Source organism: Triturus cristatus, chromosome 9 (genome assembly GCF_964204655.1).
Source record: "Triturus cristatus chromosome 9, aTriCri1.1, whole genome shotgun sequence".
Classification (NCBI taxonomy): Eukaryota; Metazoa; Chordata; class Amphibia; order Caudata; family Salamandridae; genus Triturus; species Triturus cristatus.
Window position 1 is genome coordinate 841,551,173 of NC_140592.1, and position 27,641 is coordinate 841,578,813.

A 27,641-nucleotide genomic window follows, 5' to 3' on the forward strand; every position below is an offset into this window, starting at 1 on the left:
CCTGCCTAGCAACCACCAAACCTATATCATGCAACTTTCTTTAATATTTTGATAGAGCAGAGTCATCTAATGTGCCCAATAGTGTTATCATGGGGTGCATTCCAAAGAACCTCCACGCATCCTTGCCATGTTATCCACTATTTCCCTCCAGAAACTCTCTATCCAGGGACATTACCAAAGAATAAGGTTCAGCAAACCCTCCTGTGCATATCACCTTATGCTTTGTGGTCAATAGTTTAGTTAAATGTCTGTAATTGTATTGTCCTATAATAGATAACGTGATAAGTTTTAAATTGCACTACTCTAAAACTAGATCGTGCAGTAACTGCCACAAGCATCTTCTCGCTTATCGCCATCTATTGGTGTCATATCACCTTCCCAATTTTCTCTGAGTTTGCTCAGAGCGTCTGGGATGTTGCTTACCAAGGTCCTATACCTCTGGCATATTGCTTTTTTCCAAATTTGGGGAAAGAGCACTCTCTGTGTTTTCTCGGCTTGAGCATTCCTGAATTTCCATCAGGCCTTTCATGTATTTTAGAGAGGGAGCTTCTTAATTGTACCCCATATTCAGTTTTGAGGGCCTAAAAGGTCTTCAGACTCTTATGATCCCATACATCTCCAAGCTTTGTTATCCTAATCCTGTCTTAGTTATTAAACCCATTCAAGAAGTGAAATTCATGCAAAGCTGCACACAAATTAAAAACAAACACTTCATCTTAAACCTCAAACATACAACACAGCACCAGAAGTATGTATTTAGCAACACAATCCTCGTCTAAAAATACAAACCAGCGCAACCCACTGGGATGAAAACAGCTGTTCAGCTGTCTTGGAGAAACAAAAGAAATGGCAAAGTCCTAGAGCTCACTCGCTCATGCACATAACACTTATCAGAGGCTTCTTACAAAAAAGGCAACATATAACCACACAGAGGTCCACAATTAAAGTATGAAGGTACCCTTACTGAGCAGTACACCCATCTGACCCATTGGTATGCAAACCTGACAAAAGGACACCTTGGCATGAAACACTGTCAAGGGCAAGAGCCATTTTGGTGGTAACCCCTGGACCACCAAGAGCACTACCAGACCCTACAAATGATCCTAATATAATGGATACATGTTGTTGCTCAACACTATCCTACTCATTTTATCATACTCATTTTATCATCCTCTCATGGATGTTAAGCTAAGTGGAGCAACCAGGATTCGAACCTTTGACCTTGGTTGAAACAGAGCCCTCTGCACTGAAGGCATTAGTTCACGAGCTAGTTTGTGTGTCCCAGACGTGAACACTTACATGCATGCAATGGTGTTGTGAATTGAGGTCTCTTTAAAAGCAAATTCTGCTACCACGTCTGAAAGTAGGTCATCAGAAATCCCGCATTAAGCTTTAAGTTCACAGAAGCATGACAAACCATTTCCTTTTAGGATTACTGAGCAAGTGGGTAAACAAATGTCAGTTTAAAAAAAAAACGGAAGAGGCAAGAATAACAATGCCTTGTGTTCAGCTCTGTAGTTAAAAAATAATACTCCTATTTAAATAATTGTACTGCATATTTAGTGTCCTGTAACACGATGCTTATTCAGGCTTTTACGAAAAAAATTAAATATGTATACATCTAGAAGAAAAATTAAGTTGTTGGTGTTACCATTATATTTTTTTAAAGTTTCCTATTTCAAATTTTTTAAAAGATTAATAAATAGAAAAAAAACAAGTAAATAGTACATTTTCTTAGTGAAGACAGAAATCACTGGACCAAGCTCTCTGATTTCTGACAATCCTAATTTGTCTCTGTCAGTCCAATGAATAGTATGTTTTAGGTTAGTGGTTGTATTTGATCAATTAAATTAGTGTATACATAAGGTCAGCTGCAAGGCAGGGAGTGAGGCCTAATCCTAACCAGTATGGAACGGGCAGCAGGCTCAGGAATCCCCACAACTGGGTCTGTCTACAACGTATTGCCATTTGACATCTTTCCTTAGCTAAGCGGGTCTCCCGCACAGGTGATCAGGTCTTTATAAGTTGCACAGCAGTCACTGCTATTCAGTGCCACTGCATTTTAGTTAAAAAATGTAGTCTGGTTGGATCAAGCGTTATCTTCCCTGAGAACATGCCGGGTAAAGCATGCTTTGCCCTGCTGGCAGAAAACACTTTGGGTACTGATGGGACCATGTCATCAGTCAAGTATATGCTCCCGGGTCTACATAGGTGGAAAAGTTTTTTTCTTCTTCTCTCAGGCAGATGTTCCACACAAGTAGGCTAGAGAGGGGAATAAGCTAATCGACTTGTTCCTGTTGTTTCTCTGTGGTCAGCAGACATCCATTCATGGAAAAATTGTGCACTATTGTCCGTGGGTAACCTTTACAACCGGTATTCTGAAGGTCGTCCTAGTCAATTGGCCACCTGTACTTAATCCAGAATTTGCAAACTGTATTGCAAATGGATGCTCAGAAATATTTGCAAGCATTCATTGAAATAAAATAAACACCAATGGCCCCATTTACGATCGTCACTGAATTTAATTTTCATTCAGTAGTCCAGCATGACTCTTGGAGCAGGTATTTTTTTCCCAAGAGTATATACATGCTGCAACTAGCCACAACCTCCATAAAGAGTTTGAGAGAGGTACCGCTGCAACAGTACAGTGTAGCGAGATCAGTTGGGGTCTCCCCTGTCATAGTGTACACAAAAGGTGTTCCTTGGCTGTAGAGGCCCATCTAACACAGGCACCAAGGGGATAAAACACAAAAAACCTCTAGGAAAAAGTTCAAATTGTTGGCAATGGGGACAGCTGCTCACTGAGTCTGAGACTTTCTTTCTTACACATTATCTTCCCTGAATACATCGAAAGCATGGTTGCATTTGTATAGACATGTATACTGTTTGAGGTGCTTTTTGTCTTGCTTACTGCTATGAATGGATGACTAGATTTGCACCCTCGTCTAGCAGCTGCAGTCATTTGCTTCGTGAGAATTTTTTGTTCTTGTCAAATGAGACTAGAGAGTAAAGGTAAATGCTATTGATCAGAAGGTAGTGTTGTAAGGTTGGACACTAGCCAAGTGGCTGTAAGAGGAAGTTTCTAGTGGAGCGCTGCTTTCTTGCAAGATAGACTATAGCAGGGGTTCACAAACTACTGGGTGACTCCATTTGACATGCACTGCACTGGTCTTCCCTGCACTTTGTGTGGTCTCTTCTGCTGTTTACTGTATGCATAAGGTCTTAAAGTGATGTCAACCTGAACATCCACTGCCATGCCCTCGAAACAGTGATGACTTGGATCAAGTTCTCTTTTCATACAGAGCTGACTATGACTTTTCACTTCTATGTGTAAATGATTGACAAAATTGATGGTTTGGCTGAGTTTTGAATACACATGGCTCAATTCTGAGATAAGCCAGGTGACTGGTCAATGCAAAAGCTGAAAATATGACATTGTCTAACTTCCATTGATGTTAAGAGGAATGCCCGTTCAAAAAACATAACCCCATGATTTCTAGGTTCCTTCTTTGTCCACACTTTCACATTAATTTGTCTGGAACTCTTTTCCTCTACGCAGCATCCTGAAGAGGCACATCTATTTTTACTATTACCCAACTATTCTTCACTAACCTCTGTCTGTACATGTTGAAAGACTGGAGTAAATATAGCTGTCCATCGATATTCATAGATTCATTTTTCTTATGCTGTTCCCTTTATATATCCTATCACATTCTTTTCCTGTTTGGCCATAATGTTTTAATTGATTTTATGTGTAGTGTTCCTATATCCCTGTTCCAGGCAGTGTTTTGTAAAAGCTTCAAAATATAATAATAGTAAAACATGATTTCTGAGCGGTATTTAGTAAATATAATCCATTTCACAGTTATTACAGAACACTTAGCTTTTGGTTAAAATGTGTAAGCGGGTTCAGGGACATTTGCATCATATTTACCTTTGGAGTATCTGGTTGATTCAATCTCAGCATCTTTATAATTTGTGTTAATACTTGCCTAGCCATATAAACTGCATGAAATGCTGGGCAACGGTACCTTCTTAAGTGTGGTGTCACAAGATCTGGATATTCTTTCCAACCGAGAGCCAGAAAGTCTTAGGCAATTTGGATGTTACCCCTCCCTCACAAATGTTCCCAATATGTGATTGGAAATGTAGAAGGTGTGAGATAGCAGGCACTTCAGTATACATGGTGGTCTTTTTGAGGCAGTTGTTGACATTTCTGTGGTTAGAAGATTTGCATGTTTGAGAATCCTTGTTGGATCCTCCTGAAAGGGGTTGTATATTATTCTGCCAATTCTTATTTTGTAGAAGGCAATCCAGTACATACACGGATGTCTTCTGCAGACATCCAATTAGTCTGAAAAGAAATTTTGAACCAAATAAAGTGGGTCCTGTGTTTTCCTATTCCGGAACTACCTGGGACTATAGTGTTCTTGGCAAACTGATAGGCCTGAAGAGATTCACTGGGCCCAGAGACTTGTGCGTACAATGCCATAAGAGAAAAACGCACAAATAACTAGGGGGCTTTATTATATGAGGAGCATTGGGGGCTCCTTCAACGTAGGAAAAAGCTGACTTCCTATTACGACCAAGTCCACTGGGTGGTCTCTTGCAAAAAAAAAAGTTATTGCAAAAAAAGGATACCGGCCATCACCCACACCAGGTGGCAGCCTTCATCATCTGGATTGCTCCTCACCAGCAACAAAGTTTGTTGCTAGGTGAGCTCACAATCGTGAGATGTTTGTGTGAGTGTAAGTGTATTGCTAATGCTTGTATTCTATTGTCATTCTCCAGACTGGGGGTGTTTTCTTCTAGTGGAAGAACATGCTCTGTTTCACAATACAAAATAGATTCTGACTCTCGTTAAATCCTCCGTAAAACTTGGAGATGCACAGAGCGAACCCAGTGTTAGTGGAAGGTGCTTACCAAATGTATAGCTAATCTGCTTTAACTCCATGCTAAGAATTATTTTCTCTTAAAATCTTCTCGTTCTGGCTTTAGGCTTCATTTTAGCAGTAAGCCTGGCATTCTTCAAGCTACATAGAAATTAGGAAATCTACATAGCCATTGACTGAAGCAGAAACGGTGCACCAATTATCCGTTTTCAGACAGCATCTCAATTGTTCCAGTTGGAGTGGTCCCTGTAAATTTAAAAAGCCTATAATTTCAAAAATCAGTAGATGGCACCATAAAGCTTTAACTTATCGAAGCACTTGACTTGTACAGAAAATAAGGACTACCAGCCATATACCACTTGACCATTTTGCAGTCTGTGACTGACACTCTTAGGTGTCCTCTTCAATTTGAACTGTTTAGTACTATAACTGTCTGCTTATTATTGTTGTCTTATGCTGCTTATCCTCGTCCCCTAGAAGGCTCTTACATTCATTCACTACCCGTCCTACTAAAGAATATTGTCTCATTTTACTTCTAAACCATTCTTGCCTAATTTGCCCTCATCGTCCTATCATAGTTTCTCTTTCTAAAAGCCCTCGTTATAGTACATTTTTCATAATTACAATCTTCAAGCTAACTAAATGAAACCCCCAATGTTGACATGTGAATTTCTGTCACAAGTTTGGATTTGGGAAGAATTGCTGTATAACAAAAAGTAATATTGCTTCCACCAATATACAGTTTACAGTTTGCAATGGCTTTAGGCCTATTGTCTGTCATGACGAAAATAGCTCGATTTAGTTTGTCTTTTCTCGAGAATAGTAGCCACTTAGTTCTCATGGCAAGCAAGGTTTCATATTTTGATCTGCCTCTGCTGGCTTTCCATTGAATAACTGTAGGTTGTTTTAAAAATGTGCTCTTTTTTCATAGCTAGTGAAAAAATAGAAATGTAATGTTTGAAGTGCTTGTCGTGTGGTCTAGTACAGATTACATTTTAGGTTATGCCACATAGCCTCCTTTTCCCATGGGCCCACCTCCTGCTGCCCCCTAATGACCAGGAGAGGGCAGCTGCAAGCATGACTGGGATTGGCACTGAACTGAACCCAAGGGTGGATTCTTGTCAGGATGTAGCTCTCTTAAAAGTTTCCTAGACCATTTTGAAGCTTGGATGTTTGGATACTGACTTGTATTAAATCCATCTAAACTGTTTACTAGGTAGCCTTATCTGCTTAAAAATTTGTGGTATCAGTACTAGAGTTTCCCATCAGCACAGTCTTTGCTTTCTTATCTGCTGGACTTCTGGCTACAGATTCCTTACCTTAGAATTAACCCAAGGCTTCAGACTGGATCTGGATATTTGTTTGTGACCATTGCCCCTGCGCTCCGGAAGGTGGCATCTATCGGCTCCGGATGGGGTCGTCGGCGCCGAATGTGATGTGCGTAATGCCTATATATGTGCCAAATCAGCTCGCTGATGTCTGTTCTCTTCTTTCTACTCCAGTCAGTGCAGATCCGGAGAGAGCTACCCCTTCAGTCACTTTTTCACTGAGCTTTGTTTTTACTTTAGTTGTAAGATTTTTTAGTGTTTTTCTTTCTTCTAGTGTGGCAAGAATTTCCTCTAGAAAAGCCGGCTTCAAGCCCTGTGCAACCTGTCACCGGCCTATGTCGATGATGGGCTCACATCTTATTTGCTTTTGGTTCCTTGAGTGGGACAACTACTTTAAGACCTGCATCCACTGCTGGCCCATGAACCCAAAGGCTTTGACAAACCTCAACCTCCTGGCGCTCTACATGTGACACTGCAACCGTCTCGATCCTGGTCGGTCACAGAGTCCAACATCTTCGTTGCACTTGAAGTCGTCTGGCCATTCAGGTAAGTCCTACTGCAAAAAGAAGAGCGAGAAGCCGAAGAGGTCTTAAACTTCTCCTCGACTGTTAGCCAACGAGATGAGGGAACATCAACATTCGATGACTGGTTCTGCAGTTGAGCCAGTGCTTAGGTCGACTCAGCGCTTCCCCAAGTTTCCTGGAGCGCCCCGCTTGACTTCATGAGTTTTATGAGACCATGTGGCCCATATTTGAGCTGCCCGCCCCTGCTGATGCCCCTTCAGGCCCGTGGGCTCAGGAGTAGCTCTACTGGATCCACGCCGACAGACCCGGTGCCAGGATCCACAAATGTATCTGGACCTGCGGCAGTCGTACCACCTCGATCTTCCCCGATGCCGGTGCCCCCCACTTTCTGATCACTTACATAGAGCCGGATGGGCTTCGCCCCGTGCCGACTGGAGACATGTCTTCCAGGCCGAAGCCTGAGCCCTATTCCTATGTGCTAAGACTCAGGGAGGATTGGTAGGGGTCGCAGCACCCTGATGAATACCAGCCTTTTGACCCAAACCTGGACCCGTGCGGACTGGCCACCTCTCGATTTATTGGCATGCTTTCTCCCCCTACTGTGGCTACGGGGGAGGGAGCGTAATTTGCAATGGTGGTGACAAGGACGGCTAGCCCCTGGACCTTAGCCTGCCCTATGTGGTGGTCAAGACAAACGTCTTGATTCAAATGTTCAACTGGAAGTGACCCCTAGAGAACCCTTTCTCCCATTTAATAAGGCCCTTATAGAAGTCCTGCTTGAGACCAGGTGCAAGCGAAAAACAGGGGCTCCTGTGAGCAGGACGATTGCCTGCCGCCACCGCCCTTCTCCAGGGGACCCTAACTTCCTCACTCAACACCCTACCCCAGAGACCTTGGTGGTTCAAGCTTCCACCTTTGATGTAAATCCTGGGGCATTCCTTACCGCACCCCCGAATAGGGAATCCAGGAGGCTGAATACTTTCAGGAAGATGTTTTCTTCCACCAGCCTGACACTACAAACCATGAACACCGCATTCCTTTTGGGGCGCTACTTGCACGCTCTGTCGGATATGGTTTCGCAGGTGCTGCAAACAGTCCCGGGGGAGGCCTGGGCTGTCCTTTCCCAAGATGTTGCTGACTGGATAGATGCAGTTAAGGTCTGTATCGAATGTGGACTGGATACAACCGACTCACTGGGCATAGATGGTGGCCCTGTGGCGCTACGCCTGTCTGAGGATGACTGTGTTTTTCTGGGGATGATCAAGCATCGCTTATGGATATGCCCGCTGATGGCTCCCTCCTCTCCGGTGACGAGGCAGATTCAGCACTGGAGCGCTTTAAGGACAGCAGGGCTTTGGCCAGTCCTTGGGCCTTTCCATGAACCCTCGTTACCCCCAATCCTCCTTTTGCTCCAGCAGCGACTGTACCCTCCCAGCCACCGCAGTACACAAGCTTTCCAGCCTCTGCGAGGACATGGTACCTACAGACCACGTGGGTCAGGCAGCCAGAGGTATGGCCAGTCTACAACCCCCCCAGCCTTAAAACCGCTATAGTCTGCCTCTTACCATCATGGGCACCCAGTGGGAGACAGGATATGTAATCACCTGCCACACTCGTGGTCTAGACCATCAGACCAATGGGTTCTGCAGTTTGTCCAGAGGGACTACTCTCTGCCCTTTGAGGCTGCCCCTCCACCCATGGCACCTGCTTGTGACTAGCTGACTGAGGACCATCTTTCTTTCGTCTGCCAGAAAGTGACGGCTCTCTTGGCCGAGAGAGCCATAGAGAGGGTGCCAATGGCAGAAGTAGGTTATGGTTGATATTCCCACTACTTTCTGGTACCCAAGAAGGATGGAGGCCTTTGTCCTATCCTGGACCTGCACCTCTCAATTTCTTTCTCAAGATGAAGTTCAAAATGGTCATGCTCGCATAAGTCTTGTCAGCCTTGGACCTGGGAGACTGGATGATACCGTTGGATGTGCAGGACGCATAATTCCACATTCCCGTCCTGCTTGCATGCAGGTTTATCTGTGGTCCATGGTGGGCCACGAGCACTTTGTTTGGTGGGCTATCTTCTGGCCTTACTAGCGCCCCTCGGGTGTTCACCAATGTGATGGCAGTGGTTAATCAATCAATCAATCACGGAACTTATATCGCGCACTACTCACCCGTAAGGGTCTCAAGGCGCTTGGGGAAGGGGGTCTGCTACTGCTCGAACAGCCAGGTCTTGAGCTGTTTCCTGAAGGCCAGGTGGTCCTGTGTCATCCGCAGGTGGACGGGTAGGGAGTTCCAAGTCTTAGCTGCCAGGTAGGAGAATGACCTTCCTCCAGCGGTGGCTCTCTGGATGCGAGGGACAACGGCGAGGGCGAGGTTAGCGGAACGTAGCTGGCGGGTGGGCGTGTAGAAGGTGAGGCGGCTGTTGAGGTACCCTGGGCCTAGGTCGTGGAGGGACTTGTGTGCGTGGGTGAGGAGTCTGAACGTGATCCTCTTGTTGACAGGGAGCCAGTGCAGGTCTCTCAGGTGGCACGAGATGTGGCTGCGTCGGGGGACGTCCAGGATGAGTCGGGCGGAGGCGTTCTGGATACGCTGAAGTCTTTTCTGAAGCTTGGCTGTAGTACCGGCGTAGAGGGTGTTTCCGTAGTCTAGGCTGCTGGTGATGAGAGCCTGGGTGACCGTCTTCCTGGTCTCGGTCGGGATCCATCGGAAGATCTTTCGGAGCATGCGGAGGTTGTGGAAGCAAGCTGAGGAGACGGCGTTGACTTGTCTGGTCATCGATAGGGAGGAGTCCAGTATGACGCCCAAGTTGCGTGCGTGGTCCGTCGGTTCAGGTGCGGTGCCTAGTGCCGGGGGCCACCAGGAGTTGTCCCATGCGGAGGGTGATGGTCCCAGGATGAGGACTTCTGTCTTGTCCGTGTTCAGTTTCAGGCGGCTGGTGTTCATCCATTCAGCGACGTCTGTCATCCCTTCGTGCAGGCTGGCTTTGGCGGTGTCGGGGTCTCTGGAGAGGGAGAGAATCAGCTGGGTGTCATCGGCGTAGGAGATGATGTTGAGGTTGTGTTGGCGTGCGATGGCAGCGAGGGGTTTCATGTAGATGTTGAAGAGAGTGGGGCTGAGCGACGATCCTTGCGGGACGCCGCAGATGACTTCGGTGGCCTCGGAGCGGAACGGAGGGAGGCGTACTCTCTGTGTTCTGCCGGAGAGGTATGAGATGATCATCTGGGGGGGATCAGAGATGCCAGTCTTTCCTAATTGTGACGTTTGGCTGTTAAAGGCGGACTTGCCCCAGGCTGTCGTCTCCCATCTCCAGACTACGGAAGACCAATATTAATGTGTCTAAGTCACACCCAACTCCTTTACAGACTCTTCCCTTCATCTGAACTTTTCTAGACAAGGTGCAGTTTCGGGTCTGTTCTCCCGAATGGCGAGTCCTGAAAATTCATGCAGTAGTACTGATGTTTCAGCCTCTTTGTCAAGAGGCCCTGCAACTCTGGACATGGCTGAAACAACATGGCATATCCCTGGTGGTTCAACACCTACAACACCTGGCGGACAAGCTCAGCCAGAGATGCCTAGCTGATCACAAATTGCTCCTCCATCTAGAGGTGGTGCAAAGTCTCTTTTAGCAGTGAGAAGAGTCTTGGCTAGATGTATTCGCCACTGCAGAGAATGTGCAATGTCAGCAGTTCTGCACATTGTAGTTTACAAGGTGGCTCTCGCTCTGAGATGCTTTTCGTGTCGAGTGGAGCTCAGGCCTCCTGTACGCCTTTCCGCCTGTACAACTCTTGCCCAGAATTCTCAAGAACAGAAAACATTAACAAAAAAAGCTCCACACACAAGATAGATTAAATATAAGAAATTTCAGAAGCAGAGCTCAAGCGAAACCTTAAAATAGAAAACATTTTAATGAACAAATAGACACCAAAATGACAACAATTCAATAAGGAGAACAGGAGATATGATTTTTTAAAAGTTTAAACTCATTTTTTGTTACCCAAGCGCCAACTGCAGGGAAATGGTCGCACTAGACCAGATCAAAGTAAAAAGATAAGGCTGACCACGATGTATATGGGTTGAATACAGAGACCAAGTTCGACCCGGTCAGAAATTTTAACTCTGACTTGGCCTCTGAAATGGAAGTCAAAGATCCTCAGCGGGACAAGGCACCAGGCTGTGGCCGAGATGGGTTTCACAAGGCCATATAGTCGACACATGAAGTCGCTGTGAAGATTTTTGGCTGGAAAGATCCGAGGAGGTGATATTCAAAATTGGCGCCAGTAGAAGGCCCCTTACCAGCCTGTACTTTTAATGCCTTCACCCGGTGAAGATTTCTCCCTTCAGACTGTCACATTTTTGGAGCACAGATTCCTCCATTGGGGCAAGACTGCAAGAAGTAGCCGAAAAGGGCTCCTCAATGTCGGATACCTTCTCTGCGACATCCCACTAAAACAGACTTGCTGCTCCGAAAAACTCTGAGTGGGAGCATCCTGAATCTTTGGCCCAACAGCAGAGCACCTTTGATGGATAAACATGCAGGTTGTTTCTAGTCTTCTGTCGGTCCACAGGCAAAAATCTTTGAAAAAGTTTCACAACTCAGTTTTTAGGGTTAGGCAGAAGGCATACACTCAGATAGTTATCCAAGAGCCACAGGACTTTAGGGAAACCACTTGGAGGTCAGGACTCACTCTTGAGGAAGCCACCCGCAGGTCCATCCTTGGGATCTCTCTCCATAGGTTCAACAGCAGGCACAGTCATTCTTCTATCTTCTACAGGTCCAGGTGTGTTCTGAAACTGGTACTAAGGGTGTTGCGTTTAGGCCCATTGCCAGCCTGTTGGTGTTAGAACCTCATGGCTACTCCCTAGCCAATGAGGGAAAAGTTCCCAGGGGTGCCCTTACTACTTTTTGAGCAGTTTCTTTGTATTTTTCTTTTGTTTTAAAATACATTTTATTCAGTCTTATAAGGGTACAGCAGTGGCCGGAGGCCAACACATCAGTAGGTGTCAATATAAATGTCGTCTTGTACCAATTAGAGAAGTTAAAAAAATAATAGAAAAAGAAGATAAACAATTAACCTTGGCTAAACTGAGCGCAGAATCTGCCCCCACCTCCCAGCACCTCCCAGCACCACATCCCTCAATCATTAATACATCACGTACAGTGTCCCTCTCTACCTAAAACCAAAATGGCAGAACATTCTTCCCTTGTGCAGCGCTCCATGTGTTCACCCATAGGTGTGGCTATGATTACGGCCAGACTCTCCTATTTGGTCACTCAAAATAGTCTGTGTGCAGCCTCTTTCCCAATGGGATTGGTGCCTGTTGGCTAGTAGGATAATGAAGGTGGTAGGCCTAGATGCAAGTTAAATTTGCTTGTGAATCGGTTGGCGTCTTTTGAAGTGTAATTAAGTTTCTGGTACACAGCCCAGATGGCAATTCTTTTATGGGGAAAAGCATCTTCAAAATAGTCATTTAAATTCCGATTTGACAATTGGATTGTGTTAGAAATTGGATTTTTGGTTGGCTAGGGCATGTGCCAAAGTCGGGCAGAAACCACCACTCTAGTCAGGATAAGGGAGTTACACTCTTAAAATAACCCTTGCTCACCCCCTTGGTAGCTTGGCACGAGCAGTCAGGCTGATCTTAAAGGCAGTGTGTAAAGCATTTACACATAACCAACAGTAATACAGTGTAAGCACTACAAAAGGACACCACACCAGTTTAGAAAAATATCCAATATTTTTATATATTTAAGACAAGACCAAAAATGATAAAAATCCTTAGTACTTAAAAATCTTCAATTATCAAAATATGCTTGATAAATAGTTCCTTGATGTCGCTAGCTCCGTCCAGGGCTATCATGGTGTCGCAAGCAAACAAATCCAAACAGTTCGGCTGACCGCGGCGTTGTGGGCCAGCTACGGTGTTGGGAAGACCCGCAAACAGTACCTTTTAGAAATGCAGGGCATCGGCGACCTGTCGTTGAGCTTCCGAAAGCACGGTGTCCGCAGGTCGGTGCAGGAGTTGTCGGGGCACTTGAAGTCGCACGCGTTGCAGGTCGAACTCCCCTCTGTTGCAGTCAGGAGGCTTCGGGTGCTGCGGTGCGAAGTGCAGCGGTGCGGCGTGCGGTGCCCTGAGGTCACGGTGCGAGCAGCTGCTCGGTAGCGGCATCAGATGGCATAGTCGGTGAGACCAGGGTCACGATGCAAGGTGAAAGCTGTGCTCGTCGCGGTGCTGGCAGGTAACGGTGCAAGCAGCTGCGTCGTCGTGACTGAAGCGCTGCCGTTGGCTGACAAACTGGAGTCGATGGTGCCGGTGTCGGTAGGCCAAGGCTGCAGTGCGGGATGAGGCGGTGCGTCGTGTAACTTTACGAGCGGTGCCCTCAAACCACGGTGCAAACAGCGGCGTGGAGCGTCGTCGTCGGGAATACCAAGGCGTTGTCGGGAAGCGAGGCGATGCGCAGTGCGGTGCCCACAGGTTGCGGCGTGAGCCTCGGCTCGGTAGCGGTATCAGCAGGCGTCGTCGGTGAGACAACGGTCGCGGTGCCTTCAGGACACGGAGTCAGCAGCGGCGTCGTAGACGGCGTCTGGTTGCTTATTCCTCTGTTGCAGCACAAAACACACAGTCCCCAGTGCTGAGGGCAGAAGAGCTTGAAGTCTATGCTGTTCCTGAGACGTCTTGAACAGGGGGCAAGATCTGCCTCAAGCCCTTGGAGAAACTCACAAAAGTAGATTGCAGAAAGTTCAGTCCAGTCCTTTCACTGCGCAAGACAGAAGAAGCCACAGCAGGCCAACACAGCAAAGCACACAGTAAAGTGGTAGTCCCTCCTTACAGCTTCTCCAACTCTTCTCCTTGGTAGTCCTCTTGATCCAAAAGAGTTATTAAGTTCAGGGGTCTGGGCCCCAATATTTATATCCCCAAATCCTTTAATCTCTTAAGCAGAGTGTGTCTGTGCCCAGCCAGAACCAGCTCTGCCTTCTCTGGTGTGACTTACTGTTAGGAGGTGGGGACGGCATGGTCTGAGGCAGACCAGGCCCTTTGAGGTGCAAGGAAATCTCCTCCTCCTTCCTTAATTGCAGCCCAGGTCTATTCAGCCCTTTCCTGACCCACCTAGACTATCTGGAGCCACTCTTGCTCCCCAGCCTTCTGTCATCCAAAACCCAGACAGGCAAAACCACATTCCAGCAGAGGCACATGGGATGACTGAACAAGAAAATACCTACTTTCTAAAAGTGGTATTCTCAAACACAGAATGTAGAAAATCACCTTCACTAAAAGATGCATCTTTAGATTCTGAGTTCAGGCATACTAAACGTTAGTTTCCTACCTAATTCCCCGGCCCAGTTGTGTTTATAAGATGTCATAAACAAACTCCCCATTCTCTTCTATGGGGAACAGGTAGCCTTGCAATAGCGAAAAACGAAATTGGCCTTAATTTACAATCCGGGCATGCCACACACACCAGGGCATGTTCTACCTTTCACATAAACTGCACCCTGCCCACAGGGGTACCTTGAGCCTACCTTAGGACGTGGCTGATGTAGGAAAAGGGAAGGTGAGGGACTGGCAAGTGCGTGCACTGGCTAAGTTGACATGGCAGTTACAAACTGCGCGCAGACTCCGCAATGGCGGGTCTGAGGTACATTTTCCGGGCTACTCACGTGGGTGGCATAATCAGTGCTGCAGGCCCACTAGTAGCATTTGATTTACAGGCCGTGGCACACTCAGTGCACTTTACCAGGGACTAACAAGTAAATCAAATATCCAATCATGGAAGCACCAATCCATAACACAATTTACCACAGGAACACTTGCAGTTTACCACTGATCAGCAGTGAGAAAAATGCGCAGAAACACTACGCCAACAAAAACCGGGAGGTCAGAAAGCAAAAACTCAGGGGAAACGCCAAAAGATGCCAAGTCTAACCGATTGCTTTTTAAATTGCTACTAATTTGAGTCCTTGAATTATTGTTCTAGCTATTCCGAAACTGAAGTTATACATTATAAGGTGTTCAAATGTAATCCAGTGCTTTTCTATGGGAGAGTCAACATTGGCACAGTGAAAAAATCGACTTTGAAGATTTTTCACGGCCAGGGCATGTAAAACAGTATCCGTGCCCTACCTTTTAAATACCATGCACCCTTCCCTATTGACATTTAGGACCTACCCTCTAGGTGACTTATAAGCATTAAAAAGGAAAGTTTAGACCTTGCAAAAGTTTTATTCTGCCGTGAAGTTCGCTATTTTAAAACTGCACACTCTGGGCATAAGGATATGCTTTGGATTGTCACTTTAGTGGTGGCACAATAGGTGCTGTGGTCCACTAGGGACATTTAACTTCGAGGCCCTGTGTACACTGAGTGTCATATACCAGGGTTATAAAGGTAAGTTAAATGTGCCAATTGTGTTTTTAACCAATTCAACACTATTTTAAGGGTTAGAGCACATACATGGGGAGCCTGGTTAGCCACGTTCCAGTGGACAGAGTCAACAAGCATTGGCATAGCCAATAGGTCTCGCCTTTGGGACCTTATAAGTGTTTAGCCATGCAACAGTTGCATAACTAAACACTTATAAGGTCCCAAAATCGAGACCTATTGGCTATGCCAATGCTTGTTTTAACTGCTGCAATCTATTGAAGCCTCACGGAGCGGCTGCGAAAGTGAAAGTAATCGCGGTAAAGCGCGACGCCCGCGCACATGCACTGTAGGTCTAGGCTGGCCTGGTAGCACTTTTTGGAGCCCTCACAAAATGTCTCGCCAGGCCAGAGCATGCGCTGGGTCAGGCGAAACCTAAGAAACCAATATCAGTTCAAAAAATGGGTGTGATCATGCAGAAGGAAGAAGCATTTTCTTACAGCTGCAACAATGTGATGGTCACCTGGTTTAGAGGCAATGGTCTCATGGTATGCAGACCACTGCAGATTAATTGAGCTGCAAGCACGTTGTACAGTGCTGCAGTATGCCCTAAAACATTTAAGTTAAGAGAAGGAAATAAAGAAAGGGGACCTGCAAAATGAGAAAATGGACAAGTAAAGCCTCGTGGGGGGGCAGAAGTTTCATAACGGGTGCAGCCAAGGCGTGGAATGCCCTCCCTTGGAATCTGAGGAACTCCACTAACCTTCTTGCTTTTAGGAAACAACTTAAAACATGGCTTTTTAATCTATCTTCCTGGCCCATCTGTGCTCTTAGAAGAATTTGCTACCAGCGCAAGGACACCTCCGGGTAACTGTGCGCTTTATAAACTGGATTAACTTAACTAACTTAACTAAAAGACTGCCCCACCAGCCCAGTCACTGAAGCCCACTCCTTTTCAGGCAGATGTGCATATGTGTTCACATAAATGCTATCACTCACGGGGCAACAGAGCTACTTGTTGAAATGGGCTGTCTCATTGTCCTATGCAATGTGCTGTCATGGATGGAGGGAGAATGTCAATGCAATCATATAGGACATTATAGAGGTGGGGGGAGCAGAGCAAGAGAAAGACTATTCCATGTCACATACACATTTAAATGCCTAGTGGTGTTAACATATGTGTTTCATAATTAATAAATCAGGCCTAGTGCCTTTGTTATAACTTTTCTTAATAAAAAATATACTTTTGATGGATCGGACATAACCTTTCACATCAAACAAATTAGGCTTATTGCCTTTATCACTGGCTTGTCACCATATCCAGATCATCCCTACAGTATTGAGTATAAGCATTTCCTTAAGGCAATCTTCAGGTACACGGTACTAAAATCAGAAATGTACAAAATTCCAGTTATCACAAAATAAAATTGCTCCTAATAAGGATTATCATTGTGTAACATGTCTATCCCCCACACTTTGTTGGAGGGGGTTACCAAAACCCTTGCCTAATTCAATAATCCAGCAGATTCCATGTAACAACCTTTCTGCCGGTATAATCTCAGTGTAATGGCATGCCATCTTTAAGAGCCCATTGCCTTTAGCACACGCTTTTCACAGTAAGTCAGGCTTATTGCCTTTGTCATATGTTTTTGTGATATACTAGACAGACCTAAAGCACATAACATTTCCCACTGACCCAAAATCCGTCCTTCAGTATTGGCTTGTCACCATAACCACTGCAGACCTGTATAGAGCACGAGCTTTCCACAAGGTAACTACCAGGCATACAATCATAAAATTCCAAATATTTCTATAATTACTGTTGGCAAAACAAAAATTCTACCTCTCATAACAAAGCATTACAAGAGTGCAAATCTTCTGTCCCTGTGGTTTATTAGAGTGGGTAATAAGCACCAAAACCCTAGCCTAAAAATTTGTGAGAGTCCATGTAAGAAAATACATCGTCACTGGCATTCATACAGATTCATAACAATTCACACTTTAATGGCTATTGAATTTAAATAACTAAGGTTCGCAAAATAAATACATCCAGCCTACTGCTGTAGTATTAGCATTTAATAATAAATCGATCCATCCTATAATCGTGATTATTGGCCTGCTACCATAACCAACACAGTCCTACTGTACTGAGAAAAAGCTGTCCCACACTACACAAAAATGCAATAGAATCGCCCTTTTTTGTGGAATCATACAACTTATGCAAAATCCAATTCTGTGGGCGGAGCAAAGTTCCTCTCTCAGGGATAGTTCTGAAAGCTCTTATTCTGTTGACCATGTAAGGTCTTGGGACAGCATTTATGTCAAGCCAGTCATAAATATATAACGCAGAGAAACAGAAAAGCAAACACAAAAGACTAAAATGAATCCAGAAAACTAAAAAAAAAAGAAAATCCTCAAAGGTATATTGGGTTCTAAACATGTTTTTTACTATTATTTCAAACTTTACTTATATTTTAGCAGTGTACTTTGGGCACTGTGTAGCTAACAAAGGTAATGGAGTTAGTGTTTGATTTTGTGGGAAAGTTGATTTAGAACTAAATAAGTATAAAGCATAAAAAATCTAAAATTAATAATCTACCAAGAAGACATTTCAGGAGATATCTGCTACAAATGGAGTAATGATCCATATCAAGATTTTTCACAAGGCAGAATTTGGAAGTGGAGCCTGGTCCATGCTCCCATGACTTAGCCATTTAAATATTCCTGATGTAAAATACATTAGCAATGCAAACCTTGCCCCTTCTGCCAATAACATGGTGGACAAAACATTATCCTGAATACCACCATCATGTAGTCAACTCTGTTCAGACTTGAGTGGGTGAGTTGTGCAATTTATATTTGGAATCCTTCACGCAAATCTTTCCTTCAAATACACATTGGATTTGTAGCTAGAGCTTTCCTTAGTGAAGGACCCTTTAAAAACTGCCTTTATGAATGTATTTGATTTCCTATAGTGCTGCTCTGTTCGATCAGAGCACTATAACTCATGGTTGCAAAAGGACTCCATTTTAACTGGACACTGTGCCACACATCTAGCCTCTTGTGGTATTCATTTACCTCTTCGCACGTTCTGGGACTTGAGTCCTATGCACTATCACACTTGAAACGATGATTTGTAAAAGGAAAGGCCAGTACTGGAAAAGTTGTGTCCTTCTGTAATGGAGACATGTGATAATCTTACTGTACATAGCTGCCAAGATTTCAGATTACTTGTGTGACATTTTCATTATTTCAGTGTACTTATGAATGACATTCAATGATCAAATGTGTGACACTTATAGTGACACTTTAGTACGCTCAAAACCAAGCAATGAAGTCCATGGAAACCGATAAATATCAGCAATTGCACACATTTGAGCAATGAGAAGCTCTAAAAATATCTTGAAACTGCTACAAACCACTTGAAATGGAAGGTCATCTACCTACTTCCCCTTTGTAATACCCCACCGTTCTTCTTCAGCCATGCACAAACTCTTCAAAACACTCCCATACGCCTGCACAATATCCTCACATCCTACAATTTAAACCTGCTCCAACCACTGCACCTGCGTGTAGTAAGTACCACAGACAAATTACATTGCTGTCTCCAACCAGTACACAATTTTCACACCAGGTTTGGCTATATACACCATGTCACAAATAGAAATGCTTTTCTTTCTTTGTGGTAGCACACATTACACCTCTCCAAACAGACACCGCTAGCCAATGCTTGCCCCGCCTTCTGTACTAGCTGGCCACTTGCGAACTGCTGGGAAATGTTGGACGTGAGCTGTAGAAATTTCCAGCTGCAGTGTGGTGCACTCACTAATGAGCTGTGCTCTGCTATTGCCTGCTCAGACAGTGCTGCTGGAGTCAGACTAGTCGTGCCAGTGTTGTGCTGGCTAGCAGTCTCAGCACTCTCCGACCCTCTTCAGGGGGCAGCTCAGGCAGTTCTGCTTCAGTCGCGGTAAGCTGAGTTTGGCAGGGATGGAAGAGTTTGAGACATTCTGGTCAGTTGTAGCGCCTCGACCTCACAGCGAGTGGTACTGAGTGGTTACGCGTAGACCACAGAGCGAACAGGTACGGAAAACACAGCTGCCGCCTCAGTGTTTGAGGGGGCCAATCAACACATACTTGTTGATGGTGGGGTGGTGCCAGTTGGCAGACAAACAGGCAAGTTGCCCCCCTCCCTCTTAGATACTCGTGGGCACTGATATGTCCTACTCAGGGGCTTAACTTACTCAGTAAGATTGGGGGGAAGGAGGGGAGCTGCAGATTTTCCAACAGTCACGCTGGCATGTAATGTTAAAATACACTATACAACAAGCAGGGCGCACAATAGGGGCTAAAGGGGCAGTGGAAAGGGAGAGGAATGCGGGTTGGTGGGGTACTAAAAGAGAAAAAACAATAAATGCAAAATAACATTTTCAGGACTTTCAAAACAGAGAAGGTGAGTGTCTGTGAGTGTTTATAGTCTGTGCGTATGGAAAAATTCATGGTGAAATCTGACGACTCACAATACCCGAACTAGAAGCCCCTGTACCCACCTATTTATCTAGAAATACATTTATTAGGGAGGGTTTAACACCCCAAACCCCCCATCCCCCAAATCTACGCATCTGGTCCTACGTCCTGTGGAAAGCATGTCTTTTTATTAGTGTGAATTGCTGTGACAATCCTTTGAGAACCAGGCTCAGTTTGATTGACTACAGCGCCGGCCCGAGGCGGTGCCAATTATTTAACTTTGAGTAGTGAACAAGTAAGTTCCACACATTGGATTGGGAATAAGTAAAAAGGGCCAGTATTAGCAGGCCTAGTCTCAGGCAACGCGTGACTGTATTCACTCACTGCCATCGGTGCACTCGCTGCTAGATGCAGCTCTGCGGTCAGTGCGACTCGTTCGAGGAGGTCAGGGGCGGTGCAAAAAATATGTGACATGCATTTTAGTGTGATGATGCGTACATCACACTACAATGCATTAGCCTACCCCCTGATGCGTAGTACTTGGCAGGGCTGATCAGTAGGTAGAACACAACTAACTCCTCTGTGAATGAAAATATTGATTCTGATCTGTTCAGTGTAGGGTCTCTTTAATGCAGTATCTATAGTACAGAAGGGGGGGGGTGGAATCTATGGTTTGTTTTATTATAGATGTCACTCTCATCTGGTAAAGGTTTTCACCTTACCTGTCTTTGGTCACACGCCCCCAGCACCGATGTGTCAACTAGGCTGCAGATGGGAATTGAGCATTTTTTAGTCGCCTTCCCAGTAAAGAAGCAACGACCAATCAAGGCGAACCCTTTCCCATGTGATGGTACCTCTAAGCAAAGCCCTAAGCACTTATACTTTTCTGCAGGTTTTATGGTGGGTTGAGACAATTTTCCTTGAAACCACTTTTTATTGTGGATAATTTTAGGGACCTCAAAGTTGCGTTATCATTTTTATGTATTCTGATCGATCCTTTTGTATGGCTTAGCATTGCTTCATTTATATGGGGAGCAGTAAATATTAGAAAAAGTATTCCTTTTTAGCCAACATGAAGTATTTACATTCAAGCACTTTTAATAGATCTATTCCTCTAGGAATTATCAGAAAAGACGGGTCCTGTAAATCTGTCAAATTTGAGCTATGTGTGATGTATGAAAGTTTTTGTATTGCTATACCTATCTAGAATGTCTGTAGGATTGACGTCTATTTTGAAATGTTATTGTTATAATTAAGGACTGAGAAAAGGATAATAGTTATTATTTAACATTGTTAATATATATTTTAATTGTTGGAATGAATGCCTTATTTTATCTTGTTTATATTAATAATGATATTGTATAACTTCTATTTTGTGGTCAACTTGTTTGTACTGAATAAGGAATTTTGAATCGAGATCTGTCATTTTTCTTTTTAAGTTAACGCGCAATGTGAAATCTCAAGGTGGCGGCTTGACATTATTGCTCATTGTGATATTCCAACAATACCTTGCTTCTACTCCACTGTAAGAATGATAGAAATGCAGGCAGATTTATATTTTGACCACTTGAAGCATGTGGCCCACAAACTTGCATTGAGTCACAAAATGCCACAACCAGCTGTAGCACTTGTGAAATGTGAGAATGTTTATTCCAAGGCCTGTAGGACTGAAGTAATTAGTGCCATTATTGTTAGTCACAAATCCCTGGGGCTGCAACTTAAGCTCCCCTGCTTGCTAAATTATCGCAGATACGATCCCTCCCTTCTGGGGGTTTGCTTTCAAAACCTTAGAGAAACAGGGTGGGCTTGTTCAAAAACATCATTTCCTGCCTCTAGGAGTGTGCTGTTAATAACATGTGGGATGTTCCTTGTTCACTGGTTGGTCACATTCCCATTGTGTTAAAGATATGTCTTTTCCGCTGGTATACAGTGCTGTACCTACCAAAATGTAGTTTGAAATTTTCCAATGATGATCGATGCAAGGTATTCAACAAATACTTGCAAAAAAAACTTTTGTTTGTTGAGCCTTGAAAGTAGGTGTGCAGAGACTCCACTCCCAGAGCTCTCATAAGACCTATACTGCGTGTTTATTTTAAATTAACCTATTAAGAATACCCTAACGTGCGAATCAGACCCTTTAAAGCGAATGTGGGAGTGTAATAAGGTTTTTTATAATTGCTTAACTGGGGTATTAGCAATGGGATAAGGCCTTTCTTCATCAGACACACAGCATCAACTACTGTGAATCACCAGATCATAGAATTAATCCTTGGAACAAAGTACCACCAAAGTGCCAGAACCCCCCAAAGCAAAGAAGAGAATGGGTGTTTGAAACACCACACAAACCATGCAAACAAGGGACTGGTGAAATCCTAGCTGTAACGGGCCAAGATCTGAGCCCTCGGTTTATGCTGTGGTGCAGAGACAAACTATCTCTACAATTACACGGGTAGATTAGCAGGTGACGACCCCTCCCCGTAACCCTGTGTAGTCCACCCAAGCCCTCCATACCACATCACCCACAAAGATCTGACTTAATAGAATCCACACCATCACCACCCTTTGCTCTAGTCTGCCCATCTCCTGCGAAACACCCACCACTGCAGGCAAATCCACAAAGTGATGTAGCAATTAATGATGTGCTATACAAATGACCATTAAAACTAACACTGCATCTTAGTCCTAGGTGGGGGAACATACTCTACATAGTCTAAAACTAGCCGTAATGAGTGCCTGTAGCTTAGGGTCTACACCTGGAAACTCAGGCGTCCGTGACGAAGATGTAAAAAGAATAATTTTGAAGGGTCGTGGAAATGGGGCCCCAGGACCAAATGGCACCACCCCCAATAATCTTCAAATTGGCTCCGGATTTCTGGAGTGGAAGGCTAAAAAACATATTGATGAAGTGGAGAATGAAAGACAAATTCCGCCAAGCTGACCAGGATCAGTAATTACTCCCATCTTTAAAGGAGGGGACAGAACACCCTGTCCAATTACAGTTTAATAGCCCTTCTGGGCGTAGACGCAAAGTACTACGCCTCACTAATATTGGAAGATCTGATTACCTGGTCTGACAAGTCAAAATGGATACCAATCACTCAAACAGGTTTCAGAAAAGGGTGCGGGACAATTACAAACATCCTATTGCTCTGGCTGATTGCGGACAAATACATCCGGAGGAAACAACAACTGCAACTCTGTTTTGTTGACCTAAAGGCGGCTTTCGACAGCGTGGATCTTTACATTCTATGGGTAAAACTGCTGCGTGGAACATCCCAGAAAAAATACTCGGTGGAATATTGCTTCTTTACTCCAACACATGGATGAGAGTAAAGTTGGGAGATGGCTCAAGTCTATCAAGAAAGGTCATAACCACTAAAGGGCTGAAGCAAGGGTGTGTTCTTGTCCCGCATCTCTTTAACCTCTTCATGGCAGACCTGGCTCAAAAGCTCAATTCTCATCCACCCAAACTAGGCACTCTGTCATTATCCCACCTATTATACGCGGATGACGTAGTCCTGATGAGCCTATCTAAGATCGGCCTACGAAGGTCGCTTGTATGAATGCTTGAATACATAGCCAACAACAAGTTAGAGATAAACACCGCAAAAAGTAAAACAATGCTGATCAGTAGACATCAGACGGCTAAACAGCAATTCCAGTTAGAGGGGAAAAAACTAGAGGTAGTCTCCAGGTATACGTACCTGGGTTTTTACATCGACAACAGGCATAATCATCCGGAACAAAAAGCATACATGACTCTGAGGACAAACGTCCTATCATTTGCCTTCAGATCTTTAGTAAAATAATTGAAGGGGCAATGATTCAAACCCTTATTGACAGTAATAACAGCTAAAATGTTACCAACTTTATCATATGGCAGTACTGCATTATATGGGAAAGACGCCGACCTGTTAAACAAATCACAAGTGTCAATATATAAAAGAGTCTTTCAAATCCATCAGGCTGCATCCCCAGCACAGATGAAACTAGAATTTGGGTTAACCAATGAAACGCTGGGGAGAATGTACGCAACCATTAAGCAATGGTATTGATTGAAGCAAAACGCAGCAGAATTGGAACTGAACAAGGCTCTGTGGGAGGAACTAGAAAAAGACAAAAAGGCTCCCTACAACCAATACCTAATAATAGAAGCATTATCAGTAACTTGTACAGGTGAGCTCTGGAAAACCAGCCTGTCCTACTCATCCTTCAAACAAGCTGTAAACAAACCGGCAACATTTAAATCTCTGCTAGTTGACAAAAACATCCTCAGTAAGAGAAAACGCGCCTGGAAGGTAATCACCAATTATAAGACACTCACCCCAGCGCCGTACATAAATATCATGTTCTCGGCCTATCGAAGTTACAAATAATGGTCCTGCGCTTAGGCAAACTGCCGTCCATCGTGGATCAGCCAACATGGGTCCACAAAGAGCTGAAAGAATGTAGATTATGTAGAAGCAGCAAAGAGGATTTCATCCACCTAGTCTGCACATGTCTCAAATTGTTAAAAGCACAAGCAACTTTACTAAAATACGTCATGAACATCAGAGGAATAAGGACGTGCATATCTGCAATTATAGCGGGGTTGGACCCAACTGACACCTTACTGAACTGTCAATTAATAAAGTTTCTTACCATACACGAGCAAGCATTAAAAAAAAAAAAAAAAAATGAATCTCGCTCTACTGCACGCTAATGTTAAATAGGACTGACTGGTCTTGAGAGAGAACTTTATATTCTGAATATAATGGAGATTGAAAAAAAAAACTGTTTAATGACATTTTTTATATATACTTGGGGGTTAACAATTGCTAAAGAAAAGATTTTTACGATTTTAGGTTTTACAAAAGAACTTTTTATTGTTCTCAGCTTTTTATAAGAAATTATTGTTGTGGTCTTTAATTAATTGAAACAATAAATATTTTTACCTTTGAACATAAAGAAGAACAAAGGATGCCCTCCATTTTTAGTTGGAGCATTAGAAGTGAAGTACAATAATCCACAAGTGACACTTTTTTATTTTGCCTGCTTTATTGTGTTGGATCAGTGAAATGCCATTTTCATCAAGTCGGAGGAAAAAAGCTGTGTCTGGCACATTACTTGATGTCTTGGTCATTTCCAAAATCTTTTTGAAGGCAGTTGAACTTTGTATGAACTTCAACCAAACAGGCTGCTCTTCTGCACCATATGACCTTTTTCCTGACATCTTCCTTGCTCATCCTCAAATACTGCCTCTGCAACCCAAGATTCAATGAACTGATCCTCCCCATCACCTGACCAGCTTTTAGTACTTGCTCATGAACTACTGTCCTTAACAACACTGACTGCTACTCTGTGTGTTTAAGTGTACCAAAGTGTATTGACATTGTGATGGAATGACTTGAAGCTGGATGCAGTACAGAATCCTACATTAACTTGTAATTACCCTTTGCTTCAGTTGTTGATGTGCTGGTAGTAGTTCTCTTAGCGGAGATGCAGTATTCTCAAAATCCATATTAAGAAAACTAGCGGAAGATACATCTACAGTAAATCACTCATCAGTTCGGAACCTTACCCTACCCCCAGGAATGTTTGGCATAGGGTGACACGTTTGGACCAATGTCTCTTGAGTGTCGAAAGTAGCATTTCCTTCGAGAAGACTGGCTCAATCTTCTATTTTGTAACTTGATATTAAGTAGTTTTAATTTTGGTGTTTTCCAGATTTGTTGTCTCACTTATAGAACGTTAAACAGGCAAAGATCTCTCGTAAATATTTTTGGTTGTCATTGAAATAAATTTGCTCCAGATTTTTTTGTAATTTAAGTGCCTTTCCCTGTTACTTTTCCTTTTTAATATTTTCCTTAACCTTCCCTAAAAAACATTGCCACACGTATTTCTCTAAATATAGTCCTGCATAGATACTCGTACAGTTTGACACATTCACACTTTAACAAGCCTTTTGCATGAACATCCAAAAGATTGAAGTTGTTCCAACTCTGAGTGGTATGAAAATTATGGAAGTTTGGAGATGGTTTATAGCCATTTTGCAAGACCTCTGTAAAAGCAAAGCTAGAAAACAAATAGTGCAAATTATAATGTCAGTTGATGTAAGAGGCTAATTCTACAAAAGATGTTTTACATGTTGAGTGGAATTAGAAGTTGTAGCCACTCTAATAATTTTTTTTTTTATTTAGATGATAATAACTGTATTCTTGAGTAACAATGAACATATTTTGACGGAAGTTCCAGTTACACCAGAAACAACTTGTCGAGATGTTGTAGAATTTTGTAAAGAGCCAGGAGAGACAGGTTGTCATCTTGCTGAAGTTTGGCGTGGAAATGGTAAGAACTATTGTTTTCGAATGATTGAACCAAAATTGCACTCCTATATGATGTATTATTTTCCTGTGGTATTTGCTCTAATGGAAGATTGTATTCCTGGCAAAGGCTAGATTGTCTGACTCTGCTTATAAGATTTGATCTAAAACATTTCACGCGTCCAATATATTATTTATTTAATAATTGTAATATGTTTTTCAAATTTGTATTGTTGGAGGTATTCTGAACGGAATCAACACTCTTCACAAATAACTTGAATATGTAATTAAAATAATTACAGTAATAAACATTTTGTCAAGCATATCAACAAGGATAGTCTGCCATAAGTCACATACCAGTACACCACATATTTATTTTTGTCAGTTATCAATGAATGACAAAGAATTTATGAATATTTCATACTGCTGTATAAAAAAGGAAATAAACTAGTATTTTGAGTGAGCTTTCTTTAATCACTTTTGGCAAAAATCTCAACCTAATGAAGAAATACCTTACTGCAGTAGTGAATTATTTGTGATGTCATTTAGCTTCTGCATGTATAGTTTTTCGTCTCTCTTAAGTGCATCTTTAATAATAAACTCCACCAACATTCTAGTCATTAATTAATTTTTCCGTAATCCGTCATACTTTCATTCCATCACGTTCTTCTGGTAATTTTGCATGTCTTATGAGTAGTCTCTACCACTCCAACGCAACTCCATGAAAGTGGGAAAATATTTGGAATAAATCACATAATATGTAGATTTCATGTAAAGACCTAAACATTGATTTGAACATCAAAACTTCGAAACCATGAACTGTCAGACTTTTAAATCATAAACTATTAAACTTTTATCATATGATAAAACCTACTGGAGGTACAGTCTTATGTGTGTCTTTGATGCAGTCAAGCGTTTCCGCTCAGAATGTATATTTGAATGCAGTTCCAAAGAATGCACCACCAATTTTACAGTATGGTTAATAAACTTAAAGTTAAAATATGTTGAGATTTAATCACCCGATTAATCTGCTGTTTTCTGAATGTCTGTTAATTTGTGTTCCTCCATTACCACTGTGAAGACATTTGCCTCTCACCCCCCTGCTCTTGTGGTTGGGCTCCTTACACCGAGGTTTCAGATTCTGTTAGTTGCACAGTGCTACTAACCCACCACACCCGCTTGAGGGATATCACTGTGGTGTACAGCTCGTATCAAATTCACACAAAGGAACTAGCGGAAGAGGCCCAACTACGTACTACTCCCTGTCTGTCATAGAACTCACAAAAAGTACGTATGGCCAGAAAAAAAGCAGAAAGCACAGTACACACCTATAGTGTGTATGTGTGTGGTGTGTTATATAGTTGTCAAAAGAGACCTACTTTCAGGAGGAGAACCCTCTCTCACCTGAGGGTGACATGCTTCATTATTGAGTTCCCTCCTCACACCTGGACCTCAAGGACCAAGGTGTGTGCTACAACTCCCTAACGAGGAGGAACTGAGATGTTTTAGAATTGCGGAATATTAGAGGGGCAGTGAGGGGTAGAGTGCAACGAAAAAGTGTGAATAAAACTATCTCCAGGGGCCAAATTCATTTTATTCAGTGGTCTTCTGGGACAGGGTTACAAATGAGAGGACTCAGGGATTTAATCAAATATACCCCTAATGATGGGCCACATGTTTCTACCCATGGTAGACCACAAACTGGGTTCAGGGGCATTCATCAGGACCTGAAAAATGTGTCCCTCTGCTCAGAGAAGGTGATACATCAAGATATACTG

At 43.4% G+C, this 27,641-nt stretch overlaps 1 protein-coding gene across 4 annotated transcripts in view; it reads left to right on the forward strand.

Moving 5' to 3' along the window:
- PPP1R13B (protein phosphatase 1 regulatory subunit 13B) overlaps positions 1 to 27,641 on the forward strand; it is a 509,136-nt gene that overhangs the window by 133,506 nt on the left and 347,989 nt on the right. For all 4 annotated transcript variants that reach the window (XM_085626276.1, XM_085626274.1, XM_085626275.1 and 1 more), the window contains exon 2: positions 25,741 to 25,888. In XM_085626276.1, the coding sequence (XP_085482402.1) occupies positions 25,741 to 25,888 (148 nt within the window). The remainder of the gene's footprint in view (positions 1 to 25,740; positions 25,889 to 27,641) is intronic.